Source organism: Scleropages formosus, chromosome 13 (genome assembly GCF_900964775.1).
Source record: "Scleropages formosus chromosome 13, fSclFor1.1, whole genome shotgun sequence".
Lineage (NCBI taxonomy): Eukaryota > Metazoa > Chordata > Actinopteri > Osteoglossiformes > Osteoglossidae > Scleropages > Scleropages formosus.
In genome coordinates, this window is record NC_041818.1 from 29,403,683 (window position 1) to 29,429,262 (window position 25,580).

At 52.3% G+C, this 25,580-nt stretch overlaps 4 protein-coding genes across 6 annotated transcripts; 2 read left to right on the plus strand and 2 right to left on the minus strand.

Moving 5' to 3' along the window:
• The first annotated feature begins 2,216 nt into the window (after window positions 1–2,216).
• asgr1a (asialoglycoprotein receptor 1a) lies at window positions 2,217–8,651 on the plus strand. Its single transcript, XM_018733704.2, has 9 exons — window positions 2,217–2,535; window positions 4,755–4,878; window positions 5,126–5,245; window positions 5,326–5,430; window positions 5,836–5,907; window positions 6,088–6,180; window positions 6,308–6,459; window positions 7,071–7,180; window positions 7,427–8,651. Exons 2-9 carry the CDS (start codon window positions 4,770–4,772, stop codon window positions 7,605–7,607), a joined length of 942 nt encoding a protein of 313 aa, XP_018589220.1. The 5' UTR covers window positions 2,217–2,535; window positions 4,755–4,769; the 3' UTR covers window positions 7,608–8,651.
• A 140-nt stretch (window positions 8,652–8,791) lies between these two features.
• Window positions 8,792–9,746, plus strand: LOC108923146 (BTB/POZ domain-containing protein KCTD21-like). The gene has a single exon (XM_018733705.2). The coding sequence runs from the start codon at window positions 8,894–8,896 to the stop codon at window positions 9,731–9,733; it is 840 nt and encodes a 279-aa protein (XP_018589221.1). The 5' UTR covers window positions 8,792–8,893; the 3' UTR covers window positions 9,734–9,746.
• Window positions 9,747–9,757: 11 nt separating this feature from the next.
• Window positions 9,758–16,492, minus strand: LOC108922887 (RPA-related protein RADX). Of its 3 annotated transcripts, none has more exons than XM_029257322.1 (15): window positions 15,676–16,492; window positions 15,332–15,486; window positions 15,081–15,255; window positions 14,813–14,921; window positions 14,596–14,687; window positions 14,386–14,511; window positions 14,033–14,140; window positions 13,670–13,843; window positions 13,454–13,578; window positions 13,155–13,270; window positions 12,995–13,066; window positions 12,833–12,882; window positions 12,449–12,736; window positions 12,218–12,370; window positions 9,758–9,818 (listed from the first exon to the last, which is right to left on the minus strand). In XM_029257322.1, the coding sequence occupies exons 1-15, from the start codon at window positions 16,328–16,330 to the stop codon at window positions 9,808–9,810; spliced, it is 2,409 nt and encodes an 802-aa protein (XP_029113155.1). In that variant the 5' UTR covers window positions 16,331–16,492; the 3' UTR covers window positions 9,758–9,807. The 3 variants fall into 3 exon arrangements, with proteins under 3 accessions (XP_029113155.1, XP_029113154.1, XP_029113153.1); XM_029257321.1 differs by lacking the exon at window positions 9,758–9,818 and adding an exon at window positions 11,356–12,097 and having other exon boundaries at window positions 12,218–12,328; XM_029257320.1 differs by lacking the exon at window positions 9,758–9,818 and adding an exon at window positions 11,356–12,097.
• A 1,783-nt stretch (window positions 16,493–18,275) lies between these two features.
• Window positions 18,276–24,724, minus strand: cysltr3 (cysteinyl leukotriene receptor 3). Its single transcript, XM_018733471.2, has 2 exons — window positions 24,545–24,724; window positions 18,276–19,869 (listed from the first exon to the last, which is right to left on the minus strand). Exons 1-2 carry the CDS (start codon window positions 24,549–24,551, stop codon window positions 18,716–18,718), a joined length of 1,161 nt encoding a protein of 386 aa, XP_018588987.2. The 5' UTR covers window positions 24,552–24,724; the 3' UTR covers window positions 18,276–18,715.
• Window positions 24,725–25,580: the final 856 nt, after the last annotated feature.

Genomic DNA, 25,580 nt, shown 5'->3' on the forward strand with positions numbered 1-25,580 from the left:
TGTATTTTCTATAAGATGTACGTCGCTTTGGAGAAAAGCATCTGCTAAATGAATAAAAATAAATGTAAATGTAAGAAAGCTCAGCAGCGCCTGTACTTTCTGCGGAGGCTGAGGAGGGCGAGTGTGCCACCACGCATCATGCACACCTTTCACAGGGGCGTCACTGAGAGCATCCTGACCAGCTGTATCGCTGCATGGTGTGGGAACTGCAGTGCCTCCCACCGCTAAACCATACAGCGCATAGTGACTCCAGCTGGGAAGATCATTGGTACCCCACTCCCCTCCCTACAGGACATCTACCATGTCCGCTGTGCTCGCAAAGCCTCCAAAATTGCAGGCGACCCCACGCACCCATCCCACAGCCTCTTCAGCCTCCTGCCGTCTGGGAAGAGATACAGGAGATACGAGGAGGCTCCACCAGACTGTGCAACAGCTTTTTTGGACCCCGAACTCTTCGTACCACCCTAACCACCCATTACACAGCAGAATCCTGAACTCTGACACCAGACACTTTCATCTCAGGTCCCTGACAGTCTCTGCTGGAACCTCACTTAAATGGGTGTCCATCCCAAGTATAGCTGCTGTGTTTCTTTAGTAACTTCCATACCGACCTACATAAGGTCACACTAACCCTCTTTTCCAAACAATTATTGCATGAAAAAACTCACTTTTTTGCACTACCACTTTAAAATCTCTGTTTACATTTCTGTGTATTTATCGACCACACCACCGCGCTTTATTCCGTAGTGTTTTTAGCACAGTGAATAGTTCTTGTGAACTGTACTGTAGTAGTAATAGTACAGTATGTTGTACACGTTGTCCTCTGTGTCACACCGCGGTGCAGGAGAAGCGCTACTTTGCGCCGATGTATCGTCTAAACATATTGTACAAGTGACAATGAAGTTCACTCTGATATTCCCTGTGAGTTCCCACAGCGGTTGAACATTTAATTCCATTTTACCCACAATTCAGCGATTTACAATAAACCCATTTTCCCAAGCAAACATAACGCTCCCCAGTAACACAGGTCGTTACAACATGAAAGCTGTATCATATACTGAAATGAGAAATATGCAGTGATATTTAGAAATGAAAATAGAAGCTAGTTGCTCAATCTTTTTTTCTCTCCATCTCTCCAACACAAGGGCACTGGAGTCTGTCCTGTGTAAAGAGGTTCCATGGTTTGACGGGAACTTCTCAGGAAGTGTGTGAACAAAGCACGAGCAAACACAAGCAACTCAGCATTTAGGCACAAATACGATCCCCACTTTTCAGCGCAAACTGTAACTCCGATCAGGCCATTAACTCTAACCTCTAAGCCCAGTTTGCTCCCACATTTATTCATTCAGCAGATACTTTGCTCCAAAGAGACTTGCAGTGTCAAAGTACTTACAGTTATTTACCCATTTATACAGCTCGTAGTGTTACTAGAGCAATTTAGGCTGAGGACCTTGTTCAATTCAGATCCGTGACTCTTGGGTCCAATGGCAGTAGCTCTAACCACTGCACTACCAGCTGCCCCCTTGTGCTCACTGCGTGTAGAAGTGAGAGCCAGCTGAATCCAGCACCTTGATGACCATTGCCATGGCCGTCCAGGCAAGGGAAGAACAGAAGCGGTTTGCCACTGCTGCCCTCCGTACATGTCTGAGGGGTGCAAATATGGGTGTAACACGTCAACTCTACACTTGCTGAGCTGGACTCAAACCCCACACCCACTTAGCAGGTAAGGCACCACTGTGTCCCCTGGGGCTCAGTGCTCTTTGCTAATTCTTATGTAGTATACTGAGGTGGTTTGGGCACCTGGTAAGGATCTCCCAACAGGCCTGGGAGCGGCTGGGGATGCCCGGGTTGAGCTGGAGGAAGATGCGAGGGATGGGGCGTCTGGGCTTCTCTGCCCTCTCTGTTGCCACCGCAACCCTTTGTAGGACAAGCGGGCAAGAAAAACGGACGGATGGAAAGATGGTCTCAGATATCCATTATGAGATCCGTTATGCCAGATCTGAAATATGCCATGTGCAGATCCTTATTCTGTGTCAGTAAAGTGGTACAGAGTCACTGAAAAACACTGATGTTACATGAGTGGAAACCCTTTCAGTTCATGTGACTGATTCCACCAGAACTATTGTGCTCGGTGTCATCCCCAGTTTTCCGGACTCTCTTGGTTACGTCCAAATGCTGCATGAATGAAGAATATCTGAGTTCATGCAGCACGTCGTTGTTTGTACTTTCACGTGGAACATTCGCAATGCTTCGGCAGCTCAGATTTCCTGTTTATTCCCACAGCAGAATCAAATCGATTGCAGCGTGGGCTCTAGCATTAGTCCGCAACCACGAACAAGATGTAGAAACGCGGGTATCTTCACCCGTGCTCGGTTCCACATGTTGGACAAACTCTCACCTGAACCCTTGTCCTGTTGACTTTGCCGTAACGGTAAATATGCACGATGCTTTTGGCTCAAAGTGCAAAGCACAGAATCGCTCCCAAGCAGTTCCAGAAGAAGAGATCCCCATGCAGTGCTTCACACCGCTGCTCTGGTAAGTGGGCCCACGCGTCAAATTCGGTACCGGAGGAGTCGGGCAGTAAAGAGATGCCAGGTAGCAGGGCAGCAGCACGCCAGAGCCCTCGTCTGACCGGCCTTAGCGGGTGACGGTCGATGTCAAACAGGCACAAAACTGGCAGAATTTAGTCCAGACAGATGAGGAAGAGGTCCACCGTCAGTGCTTGAAAACATTCCCTTTACGTAAGCGTACAGCTTGTACGCTTCGATGTTGCCAGTTCGGCAAAGTTTTAAAAATTATGTAATTTAACAAATAAAGTTCTGTTGCTTCATTTACTGGATTTATATTCATGAATTGTCCTCTCTGGGAAAATGTATTTTTTAGCCGTCCTGTTTACGGTCTCACGTGATGTGCTCATTTTGGAACTTTTCATTGAATGGGAATGTTTGGACTTACAGGAGAACTGGAGGTCAACGCATTTGTGTCCACATGTGCTCAACTACAAACAGTGGTACACATCAGCTCACGCGTACGCAGGCTAATTTGTCGGTTCTCATCTAATATTCTTTAACGCTGACCTTACGCTGAGCGCTGCGTCCAGTCCAGCCCTGCGCTGACCGTTGTGTTCGACCTGGGCACAATATGTCATCCTGGCTGGCGATCACACCGCTGATAGCACTTGTGCCTTGTAAGGCCTTATTCAGGGCGGCACATTTACATTTTACATTGATTTATTTATTTATCAGACGCTTTTCTCCGAAACGACTTCCAGTGAACTCTGTGTAGTGTTATCAGCCCACGCACCTTATTCACCGTGGTAACTTACACTGCTAGATACACTACTTACCCGGGGTCACTCATCCATACATCAGTGGAACACACTCTCTCTCTCTCTCTGTCACTCACACACTATGGGTGAACCTGAACAGCATGTCTTTGGAGTGTGGGAGGAAACCAGAGCACCCACTGGTACCTCATGCAGACACGGGGAGAACTTGCGAAGTCCACACAGACCGAGCACGGGGGACATGGGTTCAATCCCTCCTCAGTCTCTGTGGAGTTTGCATGTTGTCTCCGTGTTCCCACTGGCTTCCTCCTACAGCCCAAAGACATGCGTTCCAGGTGAACCAAAGACTTTTAAATTACCCAGAAAGTGTGTGTGCGCGTGTGTGTGCGTGTGTGTGCATGTGTGTGCGTGCGTGCGCGTGTATTACGCTGCTCTGGTACAGATGGGAGAACGGCCATGGGAACTCGAGCTGTGTACCTAGCGCCGAAACTCATCTTACCGTGGTAGAAGCGTCAGCTAAATACTACACAGTAACTGCTGTGTGTCGATAAACGAAGTGAAAGTCACACTCTGTGGGTCCGCACCTTCCGCTGGAGGACAGGACGAGTGGCTCCATGCCGTACCGTGGACAACCACGGTGAGGACAGACTCACCCGAAGGACCCGTTCGCTCACAGTAAATTAGGGAGTAAGTGAGGGAAGGTGAGGCAGCAGGCTGTGGATGAAAGGATGCATTTCTACCAGGAAAATCACACTGCTTCCTGTCCAGTTCCACCAAAAAACTCACTTGAGGGAAAGCACGGTATTTCTGATGATTTTGTGTTTTAACTTCTGCTTTTCTGCTATTTCACAACTTCATATCGTAAAACCTTCAACTTCCCTACAGTTAAAGCTTAATATTAATCTTTCTTTCTCTTGGTTGCCCTCAGATTGTGTGCATACACTGTATTTTTTAATTGGATACTCACAATAATCATAAATCTTTGTGTCCCATCAATAGGGAACTTCGGGGTCTCAACCGACTAACACAACTGGGACCAAAAGTTACTTTGCAGCTCCGTTTCTTCATAACACAAAAGTGACTTTTACCAAGTCACAGTCAATAAAAGCTGAACAGTATATACGCCCCCCCCCCACACTTTTTAATAGGGTCGATTTTGTGAAAACCTTGGACACAGCTATAATAAATAAGAGACACTCCGACACTACAAGAGGGATCTGCTGTTCCTGCCGCACAAGAGCTTTAGCAGCTTGGCGGTAACAGTTCATTTGAGGGATTTTCCACCAAACTTCACAGCTGCGTTTCCACGAAAGAAAAAAAAAAACAGTGTACTCTCTTTGCTCCGTGGTAAACTGGGGACGTTATCCAGAGGAAAGAGGGCACGTAGAGTCATTCTTGACTTTCGCTTCTCCATTGCAACACTCTAACTGTCCAGCCACACTGTCTATCTTCTCATCTCCTACCCCAGATCATAGCTTTGCCAATGCAGGAGCCAACGAAAGGCACCCGGCGCTCAAACGCGAATGGCAACGACTACCACGACGACTTTGAGTGTGCGGACACGAGCGAGGAGAGAGCCTTCTGGAAAACAGGTCGGGGAGAAGGGCTGAGGAGCCAGCGTGACACTGCTGGAAACGAGGGTTCGGGGTGGGAACCGAGGGAAAGGTCACGACGTGGACACGGCGCGGGTTTGACTGTACTGCAACTTTGGTACCCCGTGGAATTACTCTCCTTTGGCTATGACTTTTACCGCATTTACCGCAGGACATATGCTCATGGCTTTTGTGTCATGCATGGGTGCAAGGCCACATCTACATATGTGTTTCTGGAATTTTCCAGAGTCCATGCGACAGATGGCTTCCTCACGGTGGACGAACAGGCCTCCGTGGCAGAAGTGCGCAGTGCTGTGCGTGTGCACCATCGTTGTCGTGTCGCTCATCATCGCCGTGTCCGTCAGCAGTGAGTACAGGCCTCACGTATTTACTGCTTCGCCGACAATCCGAGGACAAACGGACATTTCCGTGTCTGAAAATGTCCAGATGTGAAGGTGGACAGACGGTTTGCAGACCTGGAGAAGATGGTGGCAAACCTCAGTGCTGCCATGACATCCATCACGTCCAAGGTGCACGTGGGCAAGGAGACAGGTGAGGCGGACGCTCCTCTCGTTCGAGAGGCCTTCACGTATCGCTGGGGTCCATGGGATTAGGGTTAGGACCCCTTCGCCGGCACTACAGTAAAGGGCGCCTGCATGTTTCACTTAACACTGTAGAGCGCATGCCCTTGGGAGGAATGGAGACTTTTCACAGGGTACAGAACACACCAGTGTAACCTTGGATCATATCATGTCCTTTAGTCGCGTGCCCTCATTGCAAAAATGTGCAATGGAGGGTTTGGACACCAGATGATCACACTGAAGCTACCAGTGAAACGTGGTGTAATTTTCACTCTAAGTGAAGATGAGACAGACAAAAGGGACAAGAGAGACAAACTCCACTCGTACAGCAGCGATTTCAGCACCAGTGTGATAAAGTCTGGTTCCTCCTCACTAGATCAGAATGTCTACAGAGAAATCAACAAGCTCAAGTTCTCCATGGAGGCCACAGAAAACCAGCTCGTCTCTGGTGCGTCCCCATGAACCCGCTTCCTGCCGTCTCCTCCGTCTTTTTCTTCTGACAAACAAACCAATTAACCAACATGGAAACAGCTTAAAACTGCACATGCCACACAACCAATGTAGAGTGTTACTTTGCATCCTGTGAGCATGTGATACTTACTAAGGTGTCCCCTATGTCTGAGTGCAGTGGAGAAGTCCCTGAAAGCCATTGATGGCCTGGAGCCGCTTAAGACCCTGGTAAACCAGTTGAAATGCAACCTGGATAAAATTACGAGCAATGGTAGGATCAGCATACGACCACTGACATATATGTAAATATGGTAGCAATGTGGGCTTCAGAACCTTTCTTCCAACTTTTCAACAACCACTCCACTGAGTGACTAAATATCCTTCTGTCTTCTGTCCAGTCTCCACAGAAGGCTGCTGTCCACTGGGTTGGTCCTTCTACTCTACGAGCTGCTACTACTTCTCCAACGAGGGCAAGTCCTGGGACTCTGCTCGAGACTCCTGCAGCCGCATGCACGCCTCACTGGCAACCCTGAAGGACGATGGAGAATGGGTGGGTCAACCTACAGGTCACATTTATGTGACAGCTTGAGGGTGGTTGCACTGATGGACTCATGTCAACCCAGAAGTTCTTATTAAAGATGTGCTGCAGAGCGGGGGGCAGTGGCATAGTGGGTTGGACCAGGTCCTGCCCTCCGGTGGGTCTGGGGTTCGAGTCCCGCTTGGGGTGCCTTGCGACGGACTGGTGTCCCGTCCTGGGTGTGTCCCCTCCTCCTCCAGCGTTGCGCCCTGTGTTGCCGGGTTAGGCTCCGGCTCCCAGCGACCCCGTATGGGACAAGTGGCACAGACTCTGTGTGTGTGTGTGTGTGTGTGTGTGTGCGCGCAGAGCCGAGTTCCAGCAAGCGTTGGTGATTCACGCAGGAATGGTCCACGATCCGTGTTCAGAGCTAGACCACTTGCAGAAATTCACTAAGCAGCAGGACAAAAAAGGTGGATCCACGTGCGCATGAGCTGCGTAGAGTCCCATGTCAAAGTCAACCCAGTTAGCTCCAGGTTCGACTGGCCCAGCTGAGGAAGACAGGACAGTCTTGGCGGAGTGTCTTCCGGTCCAGTAGTCGCCACTTACAGCCTGCCTGTCGTTGGCTTTCTCTGCTGCCGAGACAGACCTTCGTGAGCAAACACACCATGCCGTTTTACTTCTGGATCGGCCTGACGGATGAGCGCACTGGCGACTGGGAGTGGGTGGACGGCGCACCATATATCATGGACAGAAGGCAAGTTTCTCAAGCTCTGCTGCTCGTCCACACACTGTCTAGGGTCTTTCTTTTTCCTCCCACAACCCTTTCACCACGCTGAGGAAAACCGTGGCGTAAACTTGAGGTGCTTCAAGCGTGCTGACGTCAACAGTAAATCTCCAGTTTGGTGTCTCTTATGTCGAAACTGCGTTGAGGCTGTTTGGTCACAAAGAGCTCCTCTGAAAGCAGCATATACTGCGTGTGCACATATGCGCTCTCTCACAGGCACTGGAAACCAGGGCAGCCTGACGACTGGAGGCATCACGGTCTGGGGGGAGGAGAAGACTGCGCCCACCTACACAACGATGGGCGGCTCAACGATGACCACTGCAGCCGCCCATATCGCTTCGTCTGCAAGGCCAGCGTGGCGGAGGGGCCAGAGCGCTCTAGCGTGGCGGCCACCTGAGAGCATTGCCGATCGAACCTGTTCAGGGCAACGAGTTTGTCTTCATTCCACGGCTTACCTGGGCTCCTTAACGTTAGTGCAGTTTCTGCCTCTCTGTTTAAATTGCCCTTATTTCACATTGAGTTTTAGCTCCATTGAAGGTTTTCAGAGTTCATTCTATAAATCGAGAGTACAAATCACAATCTGAAGACCTAATTATAAAGATGCTGACAAACCCCTTTAAAAACACTGATGCCTATGAGTACATTTAGAGAACACATGCAGAGCAACGATACTCTGATGATACTGATGGAGGAATCTCTTGTTAAATCATGTTGACATTCACATTTTAGAGCGAGTACTATACGCGTTATAACCAGGTAAGCAAATTTGTTTAGACTGAAATGGAATTACCCAAGAGCAACTTTTTATTCTTGACAGTTTAATTTCACCTCTTCTGGTTTTACATAATGAGGGGCTTCTGCCAAATTATAGCCCGTTTACTGGTCACCAACAAGCACAAAGTTGTCTTGCATAGTAAAACGCAAGAAGGTTCAATGCTCCTGCAGGCACGGACAATACCGTTGCGAACGTATTCGTATTTTGTATGCTCTCTTTGGCTTTGTAACTGGTTCACTGGTAACATTAAAGGCAAATAAAACACTGTGGGGCTGGAGAGGACACAAGGTGCAAAGGCACACATGCTGACAGCGGGCCACCAAATATTATAAGCATACAAAACAACCCAGTTCAATAATACAATAACTAACGGTAAAATCGTTGACAGAACAGAGCAAAGCAATTTTAACGAAAACAAGACCCCATGCAAAGGGATGACGGGAAGGACGGACGGACAGACACGTAAATCACAACATTATTCTTGAAGTCGAAGGAACAGAATCTGAAGTGCGTGTGTTAGAGAGAGAGAGAGACGGAGACAAAATCCAAGAGAGATCCCAGAAGCAAGCGTCCACAGATGCGTCCACTCCGCTCATCAGTGCGTCTTCAACAAGCGCGACACAGACGGCGCGCATTCGAAGCGTGCGTTTAGCTGCGCTGCGTATTCAAAGTGTGAATTCGCACCCTGGGCAGTCTGGAAGCTTCTGCTCGGCGCCTTTGTCCGCACGCACAAAGCGGCCTTTGTGCGGGACCGGGCCGGCCCTCGGAGGAAGGAGCCATGACTGTGAGCTCACATGCAAGCGTTGAAGAGATGATCATGTTTTAGGGTCGGTTTGTGCTCCTCCTGCTCCCTTACGCCATTTACCACGCTGGCGGACGGCTCGTGCCACACTTACTGCGGAGACGACATGCTGCAGCAGCAGAACGGCGAGAGCGCGCGTCTCCGGGACCCCGTGTGCCTCAATGTGGGAGGAGAGGTGTACACCACCACGCTGGACACACTGACCCGCTGCAGGGACTCTATGCTGGGGGCCATGTTCACCGGGCAGATGCCCCTGCTGAGGGACCAGCACGGCAACTTCTTTATCGACCGCGATGGCAAGGTGTTCCGCTACATCCTCAACTACCTGCGCTCCAACAGCCTCGACCTGCCCGACGACTTCAAGGAGATGTCCCTGCTCAAGCGGGAAGCGGACTTCTTTCAGATCGGGCCCCTGCTCGAGGAGATCCGGCAATACGAAGCAGGTCCGCGGGGTGCCGGCTGGCGAAGCGCCGTGCTCAGCGCCGATGTCGACTGTCAGGTACGCATGCTGCATTTCAACCTGAAACGCGGGCCGGAGAACTACGAGCTGCGCTCCTGTGCCGTGCGCGTCTACTCGGCCAACGTCTTCTGCACGGCCGGCGCCTTCGTCCAGTTGCTGTGCGCCCGCTTCCGTTACCGTGCGCCGGACGGGGCCGCGAACCCGCGGCCTGCCCTTGGAAGGCCAAACTACATGCGGCTCGAGTGGGTGCCCCGGCCAGAGGAGCTGCCCCAGGACTTGTACGAGAAGCACGGGTTCCGGGAGCTGGGCCTCACTTCACCCGGGACGACCCCCGATTCCTCGGCCGGCGGCGCGATTCCAGACACGAGCGCCTTCGTCGAGGAGCTCCTGAAGATCGCTCTGGCTGAAGGGTTTCGCGTGGACTCCGTGTTGCCCGACCCCTCGGACATACTCGCCTGCCGCTCTCTGAGATTCGTCAGGTACTGACCCGCTGGCGACACCGCGCTCTTCGCCCCGTTCACCGCATTTATCGACAAAGGTCACCCGGGTTTTGCTTGCACTCAAAGGTGGACTGTTGGCAAAGTGGAAGCGCAGTGCTTATCGCAGCCCCCGTGTGCTTAGCTGTCCTATCCATCCTCTGGTGCCCTGTGGACCATACAGGTGGTGCTTGCTAACCCCAAAGCAGCTCAACGTGGTGAAACTGTGGCAGCAGCTAAGGTAACACGGGCGCACAAAGGTGAAGCAGACAGGTGAGACACACACACACACACACACACACACACACACACACACACAGACAGACACACACACGATGGCTGGTAGTGTAGTGGATGGTGCTGCTGCCTTTGGCTCTCCAGCTGTAGTACCCTTGAGCAACATACTTACTCTGAATTGTTCCACTAAAATTACCTAGCTGTGTAAACAGGTAAATAGTAGAATGTCAACGTTGTAACTTGCATTAGAGAGAGAAGTGTCAGCTAAATGAGTAAATAAAAGTCACACATGCACACATAGAGCCTGCAGAGGAACAGGGAGCTGCTGGGACCCAGGTGTTGAGCACATGGACGAGGTGAAATCCCTCTCTCTGGGCGCGGGTCCAAAGAGGCTCCCGGGAGAGCACCGACACCAGTCCCGCTCGGAACATGTACTGGAAAGCAAGTGCCAAGCGTGGACTTCCAAAACAGCACTTTATTTCTTCACCTCTTCTCTAGAAAAGTTTCAACAGCACCTGGGTGGAGCCACAGAACGTGGGTTTGATCCCCGCTCAGTCTGTGAGGAGTTTCCACATTCTCCCCTTGTCTGTCTGGGTTTCCTCTGGGTGCCCTGGTTTCCTCCCACACTCCAAAGAGATGCAGTTCAAGTGGACTGGTATAATGTTAAATTGCCCTTAGTGTGTGAATGGGGGAGTGACTCTGTCTCTGTGTGTCTCTCTACCCTGTGATGACTGGCGGACCAGGGTGCACCCCCCTCAGCCTTAAAGAAATGCTTCCAGGATAGGCTCCGGTTCACTGTGACCCTGCTGAGAACAGCGGTTATTCAAATGGTGTGGACTGGTTGGGGGGGACACACTCACTGAAGCGGTTCGTCTTACCGAAGAAGCTCACAGGTACCCTTCAAAGGGTTCACAGCAAAGCACTAGCGAATCGGCGAGAAAACACTCATGAAAACCTGCATTAAAGAATTAATGTATTAACTGACTCGCATTCCTTCATATGTGACGTATGATGAAAAATACTTGTGTGCCTTCGGTGAGCGTCACCTATAAGGACGAGGGCGTCCATGAGGTGTGAACAGAAAGATGACGGCGCTTCCGACACACTGAACACTTTGTTATTTGCTGTGCAGCCCTGGCTGTCCATGCTCACGTTATGATTTACCGCAAGCTTGTTCTTTTGTTCTTTTACCGCAAGAACAGGGGCAGCTGGTAGCATAGTAGTTAGAGCTACTGCCTTTGGACCCAAAGGTTGCAGATTCGACCCCCACCTCCGGCTGTAGTACCCTTGAGCAAGGTACTTACCCTAAATTGCTTCAGTAAAATTACCCAGCTGTATAAATGGGTAAGTGAGTGGAAGCATGTAAGAATTGTGACCTTAACACTAAGTCGCTTTGGAGAAAAGCATCAGCTAAATGAATAAATGTAAATATAATGATTTGAAAAACAAAGAATGAAACCAATAAAGATTCCTTGGCATCTCTCTAAGGGCCACGTTAGGGTCATGAAAAGTGGTTTGTGGAGTAAATGGTAATGTGGTACAAAAGAGGTGGGTTTACACCGTTTATCACAGTGCTTCCCTCTCTTCCCCACCCACTCCACACTGTATGGTGGAATATTAGTTACTCGTTTCTCTGCATCCTTGTTATCAATACTGGCGAAGCACGGGTGTCCTTCTCACACAGTTCCGAACACTGTTTACCAGAGTAGCCTCATTGCTTGTACTCAGACAGCAGATGGAAGATGGATCCCAGCCCCCGGCATCTGAACACGTCCTCCTCAGAGGACACGCAGCTGGTGCCACTAGGGGGAGCTGTTGCAGGGCTAGAAGCTGCCATCTGCTACTAACAGACACTTCACACCAAACAGAAGAAGCACCGCTACCATTTCGCACTCGTACATGAGCGCAGTGTTTAAAGGGCACATGACTACAGTAAATAAGAGCGAAACTGACATCAGGCGACACAGGAGAAGATGGACTCGGAGGACACAGCGAGAAGGTGCTCTACCTCCTTAGTCCCGCAGGGGATACGCACACCTGAGAACCACCTCAAGCTGCCCGCTACCCAGGTGACACACTTGCAGCACACACATGAGCCTGCGAGCGCCGAGCTGGGGTGCCGAGCCCATCAGATCGGCTGTGCAGACACGGGGACGAGAGGACGGGACGGGAGAGGAAGAGGAAAGGAGAGCGGCCGTCAGCGTACCATGACCCACTGGCCCTGCAGAGCCCCCTGCTGCTGTGTGCACATACTTACAGGGTGCGGGCGGGGGCACGGATGGGGAGAAGCCCCCGTGCGACAGGATGGACTCCCAGGTGTTGTTGTGCGGGGTGGGGTGGGGACACCAGTGGGGGTTCCCAGGGGCAGCTGGGAGGAACAAGGCATCTATGAGGACACTGTCACTGAGAGCTGTGGACACAGAAGAGGAGAGGAGTCAGGTAGTGGGAGACACTAAGTGTGGGTGGGTAGGGGTGTGCGGGGGCCCACCTCGCAGGGTCAGTGTGTAATGCCCGCTGTAGACACGCGGTGCGGGCGCAAATGTGTCCAGCTTCCTGCAAGGCAGCGTGTCCTGTAGCCGCTCTGCCTGGAGGCCGATGGCTGCTGCCTGTACGACCCTCCGCAGGGGGCAGAACGCCCGAGGCACTGTCTCCCTGAAGGCGTGGACGGAGCCGAGCCGGGGACCCTGGGGGACGTCCGACGGGATGAGCTCCGCGGCGCTGCTGTCTTCGGCATCCTCCTGCAGGAACTCCATGGATGCCTCCCACAGGCTGAAGTCTTGTGATGCCAAGCGAATGCGGAGTAACGTCAGAGTGTCACCCACAGCGAGACAAGTGACCGTGTGCGGTGGGGGGATGGGGGGGGGCTGCTCACCTGTGTCCGCGTCCTCATCCTCCTGCGCATGGGGTAGGGGTAAGGGCAGCCTGCCAGAAAGTACAGGAGAGCAATTGAGCCCAACAGGAGACACAAAGCTGCCATTAGTGGGAATCGGACGGACACACACACACACACACACACACACACACACACACACACCTCTTCCTGGGATGCTCCATGCTGCCAAAGAGCCTCTTCCTTGGGGACACTCCACTGTGTCCTGATAGAGACCTGCAGGGCAACAGACAGCAGCAGTGAGCAAAGAGGTTCGGGGCAGAACACCACGACACTACGGGAGGCGTGGGCTGGGGGGGCTTACCCCACCGCCACCTGCAGCTCAGGAGACGTGGGACCGAGCTGGACACACACACTGGAAGAGCTGGAAGCGGAAGGCGACCGAATCACTGCCCTGCGCAGAGCTCTGTGTTCCTCCCCCTGTGAGGAGAGGAAAGAGGACTGGCAGTAACAGACACGCACACGTGTACACACACACGCGAGTGCTACGGCCACATTTACAGAACTTCACAACAGAACACATGTCCACTCAATGAAAATGTCACACATGTAGAGGTGCGTGGTACCGCAGTGATGCAGGTGTATGCGTGTGTTTACACTCACCTCTCCAAGCCCACTGTACGACACGGACGTCACCGTGGCCTGGATGGCAAACCCGCGGCTCTCTCTGTATTGCAGCTTTTCTGTCTCCCTCCTCAGTTCCTCCCCACTGAGCAGGCCTGGGTCTCCTGAAGGACATGCACGCGCGCGCGCTCCAACATTACCACTGGTGTGGACGGAGTCTCCGCCACGGAGGAGCGAAAGGCGCGCTGCCCTTACCCTTCATCTCTTTCAGGAAGTGCTCCAGGGACACAGGAAGTGGCGGGAAGGCAAAGTAGCCTCCAGTGAGGGCCCTGCTGAGGACGTGGCCCTCGTCCACTGTGTGCAGCCACTGGAGAAAGGACCGCACCGAGCGCAGTTGCCTGTAGGGCATAGAGCAGTGATGGCCCGAGCCTGCAGGTTCAGACACACACACACACACACACACACACACACACACACACACAGAAGACATATTCGCTTTACTGTGCACTCTTGTAGTGTGTTTAAGCTGCTAGAGACCCCCCTCCCGCCCCCAAAAAGGGCGATGTGGAAGGCTTTAGGTGTCAGTAACACACCTGAGCCCCAACACGCAGCCCTTACCTGTGCAGTATACCTGTGTGAAGGACGTGTTGGTCAGGTACCGGGAGGGCGCCGCTCGGCCCTCTGCGCTTCTCACCACCTGGACGTTGGTACACACCAGAATGGACACTGCAGAACAGGACAGACGTGTGGACCGCTGGCTTAGACACGCATGCACGCGCACACACGCTCTCCTGCATCGGAGAAGCTGTCTCCAATAGATCGAGGAGAACGAACGATGACGGGCATTCCAGAAGCAACGGGCTCACGATGCACTCTAGACAAAACTAGTCTCTTTTAAACTATTTTAAAGTCCATTTTTGGTACATTTGGTGAAAACACTTTAGTGCAAAGTAAGAGTGCGAAGCTCTCACTCGGGTAGATCCTGCTTTGTATTTCCGGCTGCGACGTGGAGAAAAGCTGGATCGCGATTGGCTGCGCTGTGGTCCCATCTTCCAATCGCAGCCATCGATACTCGCAGAGCCCCGCCCCCGCTCCATCTGGACAGGAAAGGCACACCCCGATCGGTGCTTTCGCTCAGAGCGAAAACCAATATGTACGCACAGGGGATCCGGGATCCTCACCACGGCTCCTGATGCGCTCCGGACGACCCGCAAACACCACGAGGCCGATGACATCGCAGATGGTCCCCGCAGGACAGGTCAGCAGCTCGCTCCTGTGGGGGAGAGGAGTGAGGAGTGAGAAGTGAGGAGGTGGTCCATCGCCCCACGCAAAGCGATCAGCGAAACGGCTAAGGACCCAGAGGCACTGGGTTCGGTTCGGTTCCGTTCGGTTGGGTACCCGCAGCGGAAGGCGTACGGCGTGTCGGGGAGGCTCCACTGCGCGAGGACGTCCGGCGGCGAAATGACGCAAATGCGGGCGGACGGGTTCCTCGAATTCAGGCTGATTTCTGGGAGACAGAGAGAGCAGAGGCTGCACGGCGCCGCACGGCACGGCACGGGAGCAGCGTTACCGCGGCAACGGGATGGAGAAACACGCTAGGCCACGGGAAAGAAGCGGAGAGCGCAAGAGGGGAGCGGGAGCGGGAGCGAGGGCCCTACGGCAGTACCGATGTCGTCCTGCGGGGGGCCCCCCGCCGCCCTCGCGCCGTAGCTCTCCTTCACGCGGTACCCGGAGAGCCGCAGCACGAGTCCCGGGCGCAGGCTGCGGTACCAGCGCACGCACAGCGAGTTCCAGAGGACGGCGGCGGCGCGGCCCGATCTGTCGGCCACCTCCAGCACGGCCTGCGCGACACACAGGGAGAGCACGTAGGCAGGCGACTCGCCGGCAACGCGTGACGCGCGCACGCCGGACGCTCACCTTGTAGGGACACTCGCAGCTGCTCTCGGCCTTGCCGTAGAAGACGAGGCGGGACTTGCGCAGCACCCGGACCACCAGCGCTCCCCGGACAGCGCGGCCCCGGCGCCGGAACGCCCGCCTCACCGCGTGCAGGGTGACGGCGGGCTCGCGGGGCTCTGAGGTCCAACACGTGCATCGAGGTCGAGCAGCAGCAGCAGCAGCAATTAATAATCACAAGGAGAACATTACTGTTGTTATTGTTACTATTACAATTATTATCATCATCATCATCATCATCATCATCATTATTACTGTTATTACGCGACAGCAGCAGGCAGCTTTGCGGCGCCTCTGGGGGCTCCTACCGTCGGGCGCCTCTCCGGAGCCGCAGCCCCGCTCCCTCCGCTCCCCCCGCGCGCTCCCGCTCTCGCTCTCGCTCCACGCGGCCCCGCTGTAGTCCTGCTCGTTCCACAGCGGCACGTAGCAGCTCCTGCGCGCGCGCAGCGGCACGAGCGGCGGCGGCGGCGCCTCGCCGTCCGAGCCGAACCACGCGAGCGAGTCCACGCGCAGCGCGCTCAGGGCCTCGAGAGCCGCGTCCGCGCCGGCCTCCGCGTCCACGGCCAGGCTGAGCACGCGGAACGAGGCGCCGCCGGCACGGTCCCCGCGCGCCTCGCCGTCCGCGCAGAAGGTGACGTCCCGCACGCGGCAGCCGCAGCGCAGCGCATTCGTCTCGAGTTGCGCGTTGAGCCACGGGTGCAGCGTGACGCGCACGCGACAGTCGCCGTCGCTCAGCGTGGCGTCGTACAGCCACTCGGAGGCGCTCGCGGCCTGCGGGAAGAAGAGCGCCGAGCTCGGGTCCTTCGCGTAGCGCTCAAGCGACAGCACGTAGAGGGGCTCGCGGCACGTGCGCGCGCCCTCGCGGGCACACGGCAGACTCTCCCGGGGGCGCAGGGTGCGTTGCAGGGGGCAGCGCGGCCGGAGCTCTGCGGTGGCGGTGGCGCCGGCGACGGTGGCGGCCATCTTGGCCGGAGGATGAAAACAACCGCGGTGCACTGTGGGAGAACGCGGTCGTCCAAAACAAAGCGGTGCATTCTGGGAGAACGACGGCGCTCGAGCGCTTAAAGGCTCGCTGCCTGAACTCGGACGTAGGCGACGGCTTTAGCTGAGGCGGCTTATTGTTGCGTGTGCAGCGGTTCTCCCACCGGGCTCCGCGGAAAACTTGACAGAAAAATAAAAATTTATTGAGTAAAGATTTTAATTGCGGGAACTGATGAAGCATGGAGAAATTTTTACCTGTCGAGTTGGACAGAGTCAGCGTGTGGAACCGGACACCTTGGTCCTGGTGGTATTATTAATCCATCCTGAAGTAAAATCGAAGAGAAAATTGTAAGTCAGCCAGTGGTTTCTGCCAAACGAATGAATAGGAACGCACTCGAGTTGTATCGCACTCCTGGGGGAGGACACCGGCGAAGAATGAGGATGGGTTCCCCGTCCGGTCGCGCGCAGCCCAGGCACTTTGCCGCGTCGCTCCCCTCGCGGTTCCTTCCAGACACTTGCCATCGAAGCGGTGCGAAACGCAAAAGAAGAGTGTGGAGGAAGGTAGAACTACCAAGAAGTCACGCAAACGGGCCTTTTGTCGTCCACTGGTGACGGTGTCGCGGCGCGCTGCGGATAAAGCTCCGAAGGCTACAGGCAAGAAATTGCAAAGGAACACACTGAGAAGCTCGTGAAACTGCTACAGAGTACAGTACACACGCGTTGCCTTGTTGTCCGGTCGCAAGAGGCGAAAGCGAGGTTGTGTCGCGGGGAACCCAAATGCCAGTGCGTTTATTTGAAGCAAACCGAAAGGGGAAAGGCGGAACGAACCAACCGTAGCGCCCTGGAGACGAGATTCCGCGAGCAGGTGTGCCAGCACGGCCCCTTTATATCCCTCCCCTCTGATCGGTGGCAGGTGTGGAAGCCTTGGGTGTGACACTTGCGCAATGTACAACGTACAGTACTGCAGGAAAAGTATCAGTGTAAAAAGTAAACATTTGCAGTAAAAATTAACCTTAGAGTTACGAGTTAGAGTTACGAGTTACATTTGCTCCGTTACTTACTACCCACCTCTGCTAATGAACATTTATTTTTTTTGCCGAATAGTGATTACAAAAAATGTCTTAAAAATATAAAGTAAACTGTACACAGTAACTGAAAACAAAATATAGACCAAAATATAGATATATAAATATAGACGCACAAAGTTTTTTTTTTTTTTTTACTCTGTTGCACTGCAGGTGCTTTTGTGCCAGTGTTTACACTCCATGTTTCCTTTTCTTTTGCTGGCTTCTCCCAGGAACCACCTGCTGTGCCCTTGAGTGTTTTCACTCTATTTTCCTTGCGTCTGTCTGTATTATGTGGTACCATTACCTTTTTTGTATATGGTGTGCACTGAAGTACATGTGAACACCCCTTAGCATTAATTCACTGCACACAACTCTGTGCAGAAGTGCGGTGCTCCTGCAGACCTGGCTTTGCATACAGAGTCCAGGAATATAAGGGGTAAAGGATAAGTAAAAGATGAAAAGGCTTTGCCAGCGTGCAATCACACCTTTTAATGCAGTAAAAACAGGTCTCCTTGTCCCTGCCATGAATATTTGACCACAGTAATATGGTGTGAAATAGTGAATGGCAGAAGAACGACCAAGTAGAATAAGTGAGACACAAAAATGTTCCTAGAGAACAAAGAGCGCTTGGAAATGAGACGTTCAAAACAAGAGAAGAGCGTAACCAAAGAAAGTGTGTCGTAGAGAATCAGACATCGTGGAGCACGAGCTCCTCATGCAGAGGAGGTGACCTCAGCTCCTACACCCTGCTCAGTGTGTGGTTTGAAGGAAAGACACAAATGGAAGCATTGCAGATTGCTGCTGGGTGAGCGGTGCCCTTGAAGGGGGAACACATGTTGAACGGCGAGTGCTCTACTTTACTGATGCTACTTGCCCGACGCAGTTTCCATAATCCTCATTCCATGCCACCACATGAGTTCCGAACCGTAGAGCTACACATGTCCACAGTCCCTCCAAACAAGGCATTCATTCTGTTACCAAATATACTCAGCAAGAATATTCTTGTGTTATGTTGACTTGAGTAGCAGTAATTCATGGCTTATTTTTGTACTTTATAGCATTTTTTAATTAATAGATCCCAGAGGAATTGCAATTATGACCGGCAGCCTCATTCCCATCAGACTGCAACACCTCCCGCTGCCTCCTCAGCTCACCACCACATATTCAAGTCATTACCTCACATTCACTCTGGGCCTTCTTGGTTAACGAAAGCAACCAGTCAATGTTGACACAAAGTGCAATTTATAGTTTCCTCACAAAAAATAATGACAAAAACATAATTCATGCGAAAGAATTCCAATCAGAGGTCTTCTGCTCTGTCCAGAATGACATTGTTTTCCTGTGCCGGGTCACAGGGGTAGCTGTCGCTGTTGACCGGCAACATGGGGCCGTGCTCCCTAGACTTGGCCCTGCCCTGCAGCAGGCTGCTCTGTTTGAAGGAGCTAAGGGAGCCACGGGACCACCGTCGCGAAGAGTTCCGCACCGTGTTCCGGAACGTCTGCCCCGAGAAGTAGTAGAGCAAGGGGTTGAAGCAGCTGTTGGAGGCAGCGAGGCAGAGCGTCACCACCAGGATCTTCTGCAGAAGCTCTATAATCTCGCACCTGCGAGGGTGGCCAGTCGGTAGGGCGACGACTGCATGCAGGTGGATCGAGCGTGCCACGTGATAGGGCAGAAAGCAGAGCAGAAATGTGAGCAGGATCACTGCCGTGACGTGCACAGCCCTGCGGCGGTTCAGCGGCTGCTGCTTCGCATTCATCCTCCTCACCATGAGCCTGTGGATGATGCAGGTGTAGCAAGCCAGGATGGTCAAGAAAGGGAGGAGGAAGCCCAAAGTCACTGCCACGTAGTTCAGGGCGAAAATGCGCCTCCATGAGACCAGGCTACTGGGTTCGAAGCAGTGCACCCTCCCGTGGCCCTGCAGAGTCCCGGACAGGAGGAATGGCGTGGAGGACAAGGCCACGAAGAGCCAGATGGCGAGGCAGACGCACTGGGCACGGCGCACCGTTACCAGGCTCCTGTTCCGAATGGGGTACAGCACGGCCAGGTAGCGCAGTATGCTGAGGCTCGTGAGGAAGAGCACACTCGTGTACAGGTTCAGGTAGAAGGAGAAAACGCACCAGCGGCACAGCCAGTCGGGGAAGTCCCAGTGGCCGCCGCGCAGGTAGTAGATGAGCCGGAAGGGCAATGTCAGCGAGAAGCCCACGTCGGACAACGCCAAGTTCATGTTGAACACTCTGTTGACCGACGTCTTGGGTGTCAGGCACAAGAACACATAGAGGGCTAGCGAGTTGCACAGGAGGCCCACGGGGAAGACGATGCAGTACGTGATGGTGTACGCCAGGAACTTGAAGCTCTCGTTGTTGCCACACGTTCTGTTGCCGTACTGCAGGGCTGTATTCACGGAGAAGTCCGAAACATTTGCCGGATAGGAGGGCTGATGGGTCATCCAGGGAGCTGACAAATTTAAATTTACACACATTGTAATCACTTCATACGGAATGTGCACAAACACAACTTACATGTACACTTAAAAGCAATATACCAGCAGGCAAATACAGCTGTATGGAAGGGTGCAGGGATGTACTAATGGTGAGGAATCTGTACTTTAGGAAGGAAAAATATGGCAGCGTAAATAGTCAAATGGATGCTCTGTGGAATGAGGAAGGAATTTGGGATGAGATTAGAAGGGCCCTCTGTTTGCAGTACTCTCATGTAAATCAAGGAAAGATGTAGGTAAATGTGCGGTAAGCACCTGGATCTAAAGGTCACCTGCACACAGCCCCACCTCCAGATTGCTGAGCTGCTTTCTGAAAATTGACATTTCAGGGCCAAATATAGTGCATATTTATTGTTCCTTGTTGACACTGTGTAATGACAGTGGGATGGCGACTGAGAGAGTGTGAAGGCAGGAACGTGTACAACTGGTTCACCATGTAACCGGCCGATCCAGAACACCACTTGTAAAACATGTAGGTTTCATACACTCTAACTGCCACTTTGGAAACAAACATGTCAAACAGATCACTTCCTACTTTCCATATATTTCAGTCCAACTATCTGACATCCCAAACATTCATCAAACATTCAGACTATCAGCAAAACACTTTATTATTCATTCTCAACAACCGCTTGAGAAATTATGTATTTCTCAACAGCTTCTCTAGTATACAGCTGCTTTAGTTTAGTTTAGGAAGTGTTTACATGTATCTCATAAAAAAAAGAAAAAAGTAGGAAGATGATCAGGAACTGGCGGTATTCTGGTAAAGTTTTATGCACCTACTTGTGTGATCAATGTCGGTACATATCGTGAAGGAAACTTACTGTACTTATGAGTCACACATCTGCATCTGCAGCTATGTCTCCTTCTCCTAATGTAATGAACAAACTATTTTCTATGAGATGTACGTCGCTTTGGAGAAAGGCGTCTGCTAAATGAATACGTGTAATGTACAGTCAACTGTCTTATTTGGTTCTTTGTCTTATGCCTTTGTTCAGTGCTCTGTGTCACTGTATGAGAAGAGGACGCTATAAAAACAACATTGCATTAAATAGCATAACTTAAGTCTTTAACAATTCAGTTCACACACACACACACACACACACTCTCTGAAACTGCTTGTCCCAAGTGGGGTTATGGCAAACCGGAGCCTAACCTGGCAACGCAGGGCACAGGGCTGGAGGGGGAGGCGACACACCCAGGACGGGACACCAGTCCATTGCAAGGCACCCCAAGCGGGACTCAAACCCCCGATCCACCAGAGAGTAGAACCCAGTCAAACCTGCTGCGCCACCACACCCCCCAATTCACACACACACACACACACACACACACATTTTCAGAACCGCTTGTCCCATACGGAGTCACGGGGAAATGGAGCCTACCCGGCAACTCGGGGCATAAGGCTGGAGGGGGAGGGGACACACCCAGGACGGGACGCCAGTCCATCGCAAGGCACCCCAAGCAGGACTCGAACCCCAGGCCCACCAGAGAGGAGGACCTGGTCCAGCCCACTGTGCCACCGCGCCCCCTCTCAATTCATTTCAATTCAATTCAATTCAATTCAATTCAATTCAATTAATTTCTCTAACACATCTTTCTGGACCTTCCACTTGGCGTGTGGACCTTCTGATTACTTGTGTTTCTTTGAGAGATGTGCTTTCCAGGTTTGTTTTTGTCTTCTTGCTGACATTTGTTTCACGTGTTCGACTTCTCACTGCCTGTTATTGTCAGCGATTTCTTCTTAGAACAGTGCCATCACTCATCTGTATGCTCCATGATCTTGGCTGTTCTACTTCAGTCCCTGATTGTGTCCGTATGTTATATTCATCCTTGCATCTTACAGGGTCACAGAGGTGGAGTTCAGGTAAGTCGAATGTACCCCTACCAAAGTACAGCTTCTGTTATTTTTTGCTCCTTGTATACCTTCACCTTCTCCTGCTCTTTCATTCTCAGCAGGTTCTCTGTAATGGGCAAATTACTTCTCAGTCTTCAGCCCATGAGAAGTTGTTTGGGAGAGAGGCCATACTTTATGGGTGTTGTGTCATATGCAAGTAGACCTTTGTAAGAATCACTCCCACTGCTTTTGGCTTTCTACAGCAACTTCTCCACCAGTCCATTTGCCTTAGGGAAATGTGCACTAGAGGTAGTGTGTACAAAGTCCCAACCCTTAATTAAGGCTTTAAACTTCTCACCAACGAACTGTAGTACCTGGTCACTAAATACCTTATTTGGTGTGCCATATCTCCAGAATATCAACTATCCGCAGTGCTTGTATGCAGTCATATAATTCAGGCTAGAGAGAATATTAGTCTAACACAACGAAATAATTTGCTCCATTACATGTGAAAGAACTCTTACCTTCTGGAATGGTCTTGTTTCACTGTGTGGTTTCAGTCATTCTGTTGGATTACCTGATTGACACTTTTCACTTGTGGCATGACTAAACACTTCAACTGTCACATCGTGGTTGATTTTGGGCCAATGACTTATCTCATGTGCTCTCTTCTTGTATTTCTTAATTCTTAGATGTCCTTTGTGAATGTTTTTAAAATTTCTTTTCTCGCAGTCTTTGATATGCCATATATTATTGTAAATAAATAAATAAATTTAATGTAACTTAAATGTAATGCCAAGTAGCATTGGTACGTGTTATGGGTGGCACAGCGAGTCTCACAGCTGTGGTGCGAGAGGACGTGGGTTCAATCCCTGCTCAGTCTGTGTGGAGTTTGCACGTTCTCCCTGTGTCTGCATGTTTTTCCTCTGGGTGCTCTGGTTTCCTCCTACACTCCCAAGACATGCTGTTCAGGTTCCCCCATAGTGTGTGAGTGACAGACAGAGAGTGTGTTCCGCTGATGTATGGATGAGTGACCCAGTGTAAGTAGTGTATCTAGCAGTGTAAGTCACTGTGGTGCATAAGGTGTGTGGGCTCATAACACTACATAGAGTTCACTGGAAGTTGCTTTGGAGAAAAGTGTGTGCTAAATAAGTAAATGTCTGGTGAACAATCCTGTTTCTCATTTGGCCATCCGTTCAGTATTGTTTGTTTCACTCTGTTTAATGTTGCACCATTTGTGGCCTCAGCTCAAATAATGTCAATCATCACTGGTCATGATTCCGCTATCATGCCTCTATAGGCTTTTGCATTTTCTATTCTGGATGTCTTGGCTGAAGACAGGAGATGGATGCGACAGACCCAACTGCAGCTGCTTTTCATTCTCTGATCCAACAAGGAGTAGTCAAAGGCGTAGTCAGGGACAGGCAAGGTTTGGTCGACGTGCAGGATTCGTTTGTGGGACAAGACAAGAGATGTGGTGGAGCAAGTGGAGCAAGTGGAGCAAATGGAGCCAAGGATTGAAAAAGCCAGGAGGGGGTTGTAGATCGCTGGCACTGTGCTTTCTCTGAGTGAGGTTCCACAAACAGGTGCCCCAGGGCAGCCTCTTTATACCGTCTCCTTGATGCGCAGCAGGTGCGGTCGTGGCGGCGGAACTCACTGGTGCTTTTGGAGCGACTGCCTGAGGAAGCGTGTGCTGCGCACATCATCTTGCTCGGTGTGTCCATCGCTTTCGGCGCACAGCGTTACAGCTTAATCATCACGTACTACTGCAAACAGCGAGCTTCCTGTTCTTCTATGACATCATGGCGAGACACTTCCTTTTCACGGGTTGGTACGGCATACCTGCTCCTCATATGCCGACACTTTCACTGTCGCGAGATGCGGTCTTGGTCTTGGTCGGAAGCCCTTCAAGTCCGTCTCAGAGATAATGTTCACTTATGCACCCATGCCTACCGTAAATGTAATGTACGTTCGCGTCCCGAACTTTTGGCGGCAGAGCCCATTCCTTCTTCTCTTCTCTTTTACAGCTCTCCGTCCTCCTCGTTGTTCGCTCCACGTGCTTGGTGCTGACGACCCTCACCTTCCATCGCAACGAGCGTCGCTTTTGTTGCATTTGCACATCTTTCCATAGTACGATGCGCATTTTCTGTCAGCTTCTTCACTTCTTACCACCTTCTGCCTCTTTTTTTTTTTTTTTATACCTGTAATGGCCTCCTGGCATCTTTTCGCATCTTTTTCGCATCTCTGTATCCCGTTACTTCAGCCCGTCCCGTCCGTCAGCGCGAGCTCTTCCTTCGTCTGCTTCCGCACCTCGGGGTTCGCTCGCGATCCCGGCGTTCACCTCGCGCCTCTCGCGAGCCGACCCCTTGGCGGGACGCTCGCGCCCTCCTGCTCCTCAGTCTCCGTGGAAGTGTGTTCCCGCTGCTTTCTTTCCGTTGTTCCTCCCCGGGCACTGTGTTATTCCGCTAATAATGGGCCGGCTCCAGAAGCATTTCACGAAACCGCTCGAACACAGTGACTCGGCGAACGCAGAGACAGACAGAGCGCGCCACCCGCACTCGTTCAGGCGATTCATCGGCCGTAAGTTGTACTTACTGTGTTGTACCTTCGTCAGCGATCACCGCGGCTCCGGCGTCGTTCCCTTTTAAACTGAACTAAATTAACATTCGCCCCGGAGCGGCAAAATGCGGCGAGATCGCGGCCGCGCTGGAGCGCTGCAGTTGGAAACCGACCGAGTAAAACACAGTGCAGTAAAAAAAAGCAGGTGTGTGTCTGCGTGGAGCCTCTTCACTCACCCGCCATCGTGTCATGGTGTCCGTGCGGTGTGCGCCCTGCTGCTGCAGCCCCCAGACACACAGCTGAACACTTGGCTGAGAAACCTTCACATCTCTTTACAGCGGTAAGAGGTACGGTGCGCCCGTGCAGCCAGCAGCCCCAGCTCCAAGCGTGTGCGCGCAACGCTGCTGCGTCCTCGCTTCGCGCCTCGCATGCAAATGGGGAGCCGTCGAGTTAACGGCCAAGTCCCTCGGGCGAGCGCAGCTGCGCCTGTCTGCCGGGGTTCCGGCGAAATCGTGCCCAACGAAGCGCCGCAGGGAGGGCGACGCACCGCTCGCGGCACAGGTGACTCGGCCTACCTGCTCCGCCCTCCGCCGATTCCGCCTGCGCGACTCGCTGCGGCTGTTCCCTCGTGGCGTTCTTTCCACGGCGCACGATGAACTCTTTGCGCGCTATGTCGGCGCTGAATCGGCTTTGGAAGCGTGCGTTCCTGGGCTCCGGCACGATCGACGCTTCGGCTCCAGAGCCGACAGATGAACGTGCCGCGAGCAGATGGAACCTTGAGCAGCGACGCTGCGAGAAGGCGAGAACGTGGCCTTCCCTCCGTATAGCGCCGCACACGTTCGCTCGCTCTGACTGACTTGCGAAGACTTGTTCCGCCGGGCCGACGAGCACCCAGGAGCCCGTGGGCCGGCGCACATCTTCCGGAGGGAGCTTTGCGGTGGCAAGAAGGAGTGCGAGCCATCTCTCGGATCTGGATTGCACTCAGCCGTCCAGTCGAAGCACACGGCGGAATGCAGGGAGCCCAGAAAATGAACATACGGCTCAAGAGAACAGAAAATGTGTGTGTTGTTGGACCCTGAATCACCAATGGCTGCTTTAACAGAACAGAAGGAAACCATAAGCGTTTTACAGACTGACGGCATGAACACAAAGGCACATTCATATTACATTTATCAATCTCAATTTTCATTGGAAAATTGTTACGCTGCAATGTATGAAGTGTGTTCCCCATAAAAAAGTGAGTGACTTAAAAACTCAGAAAAATTGGTTACG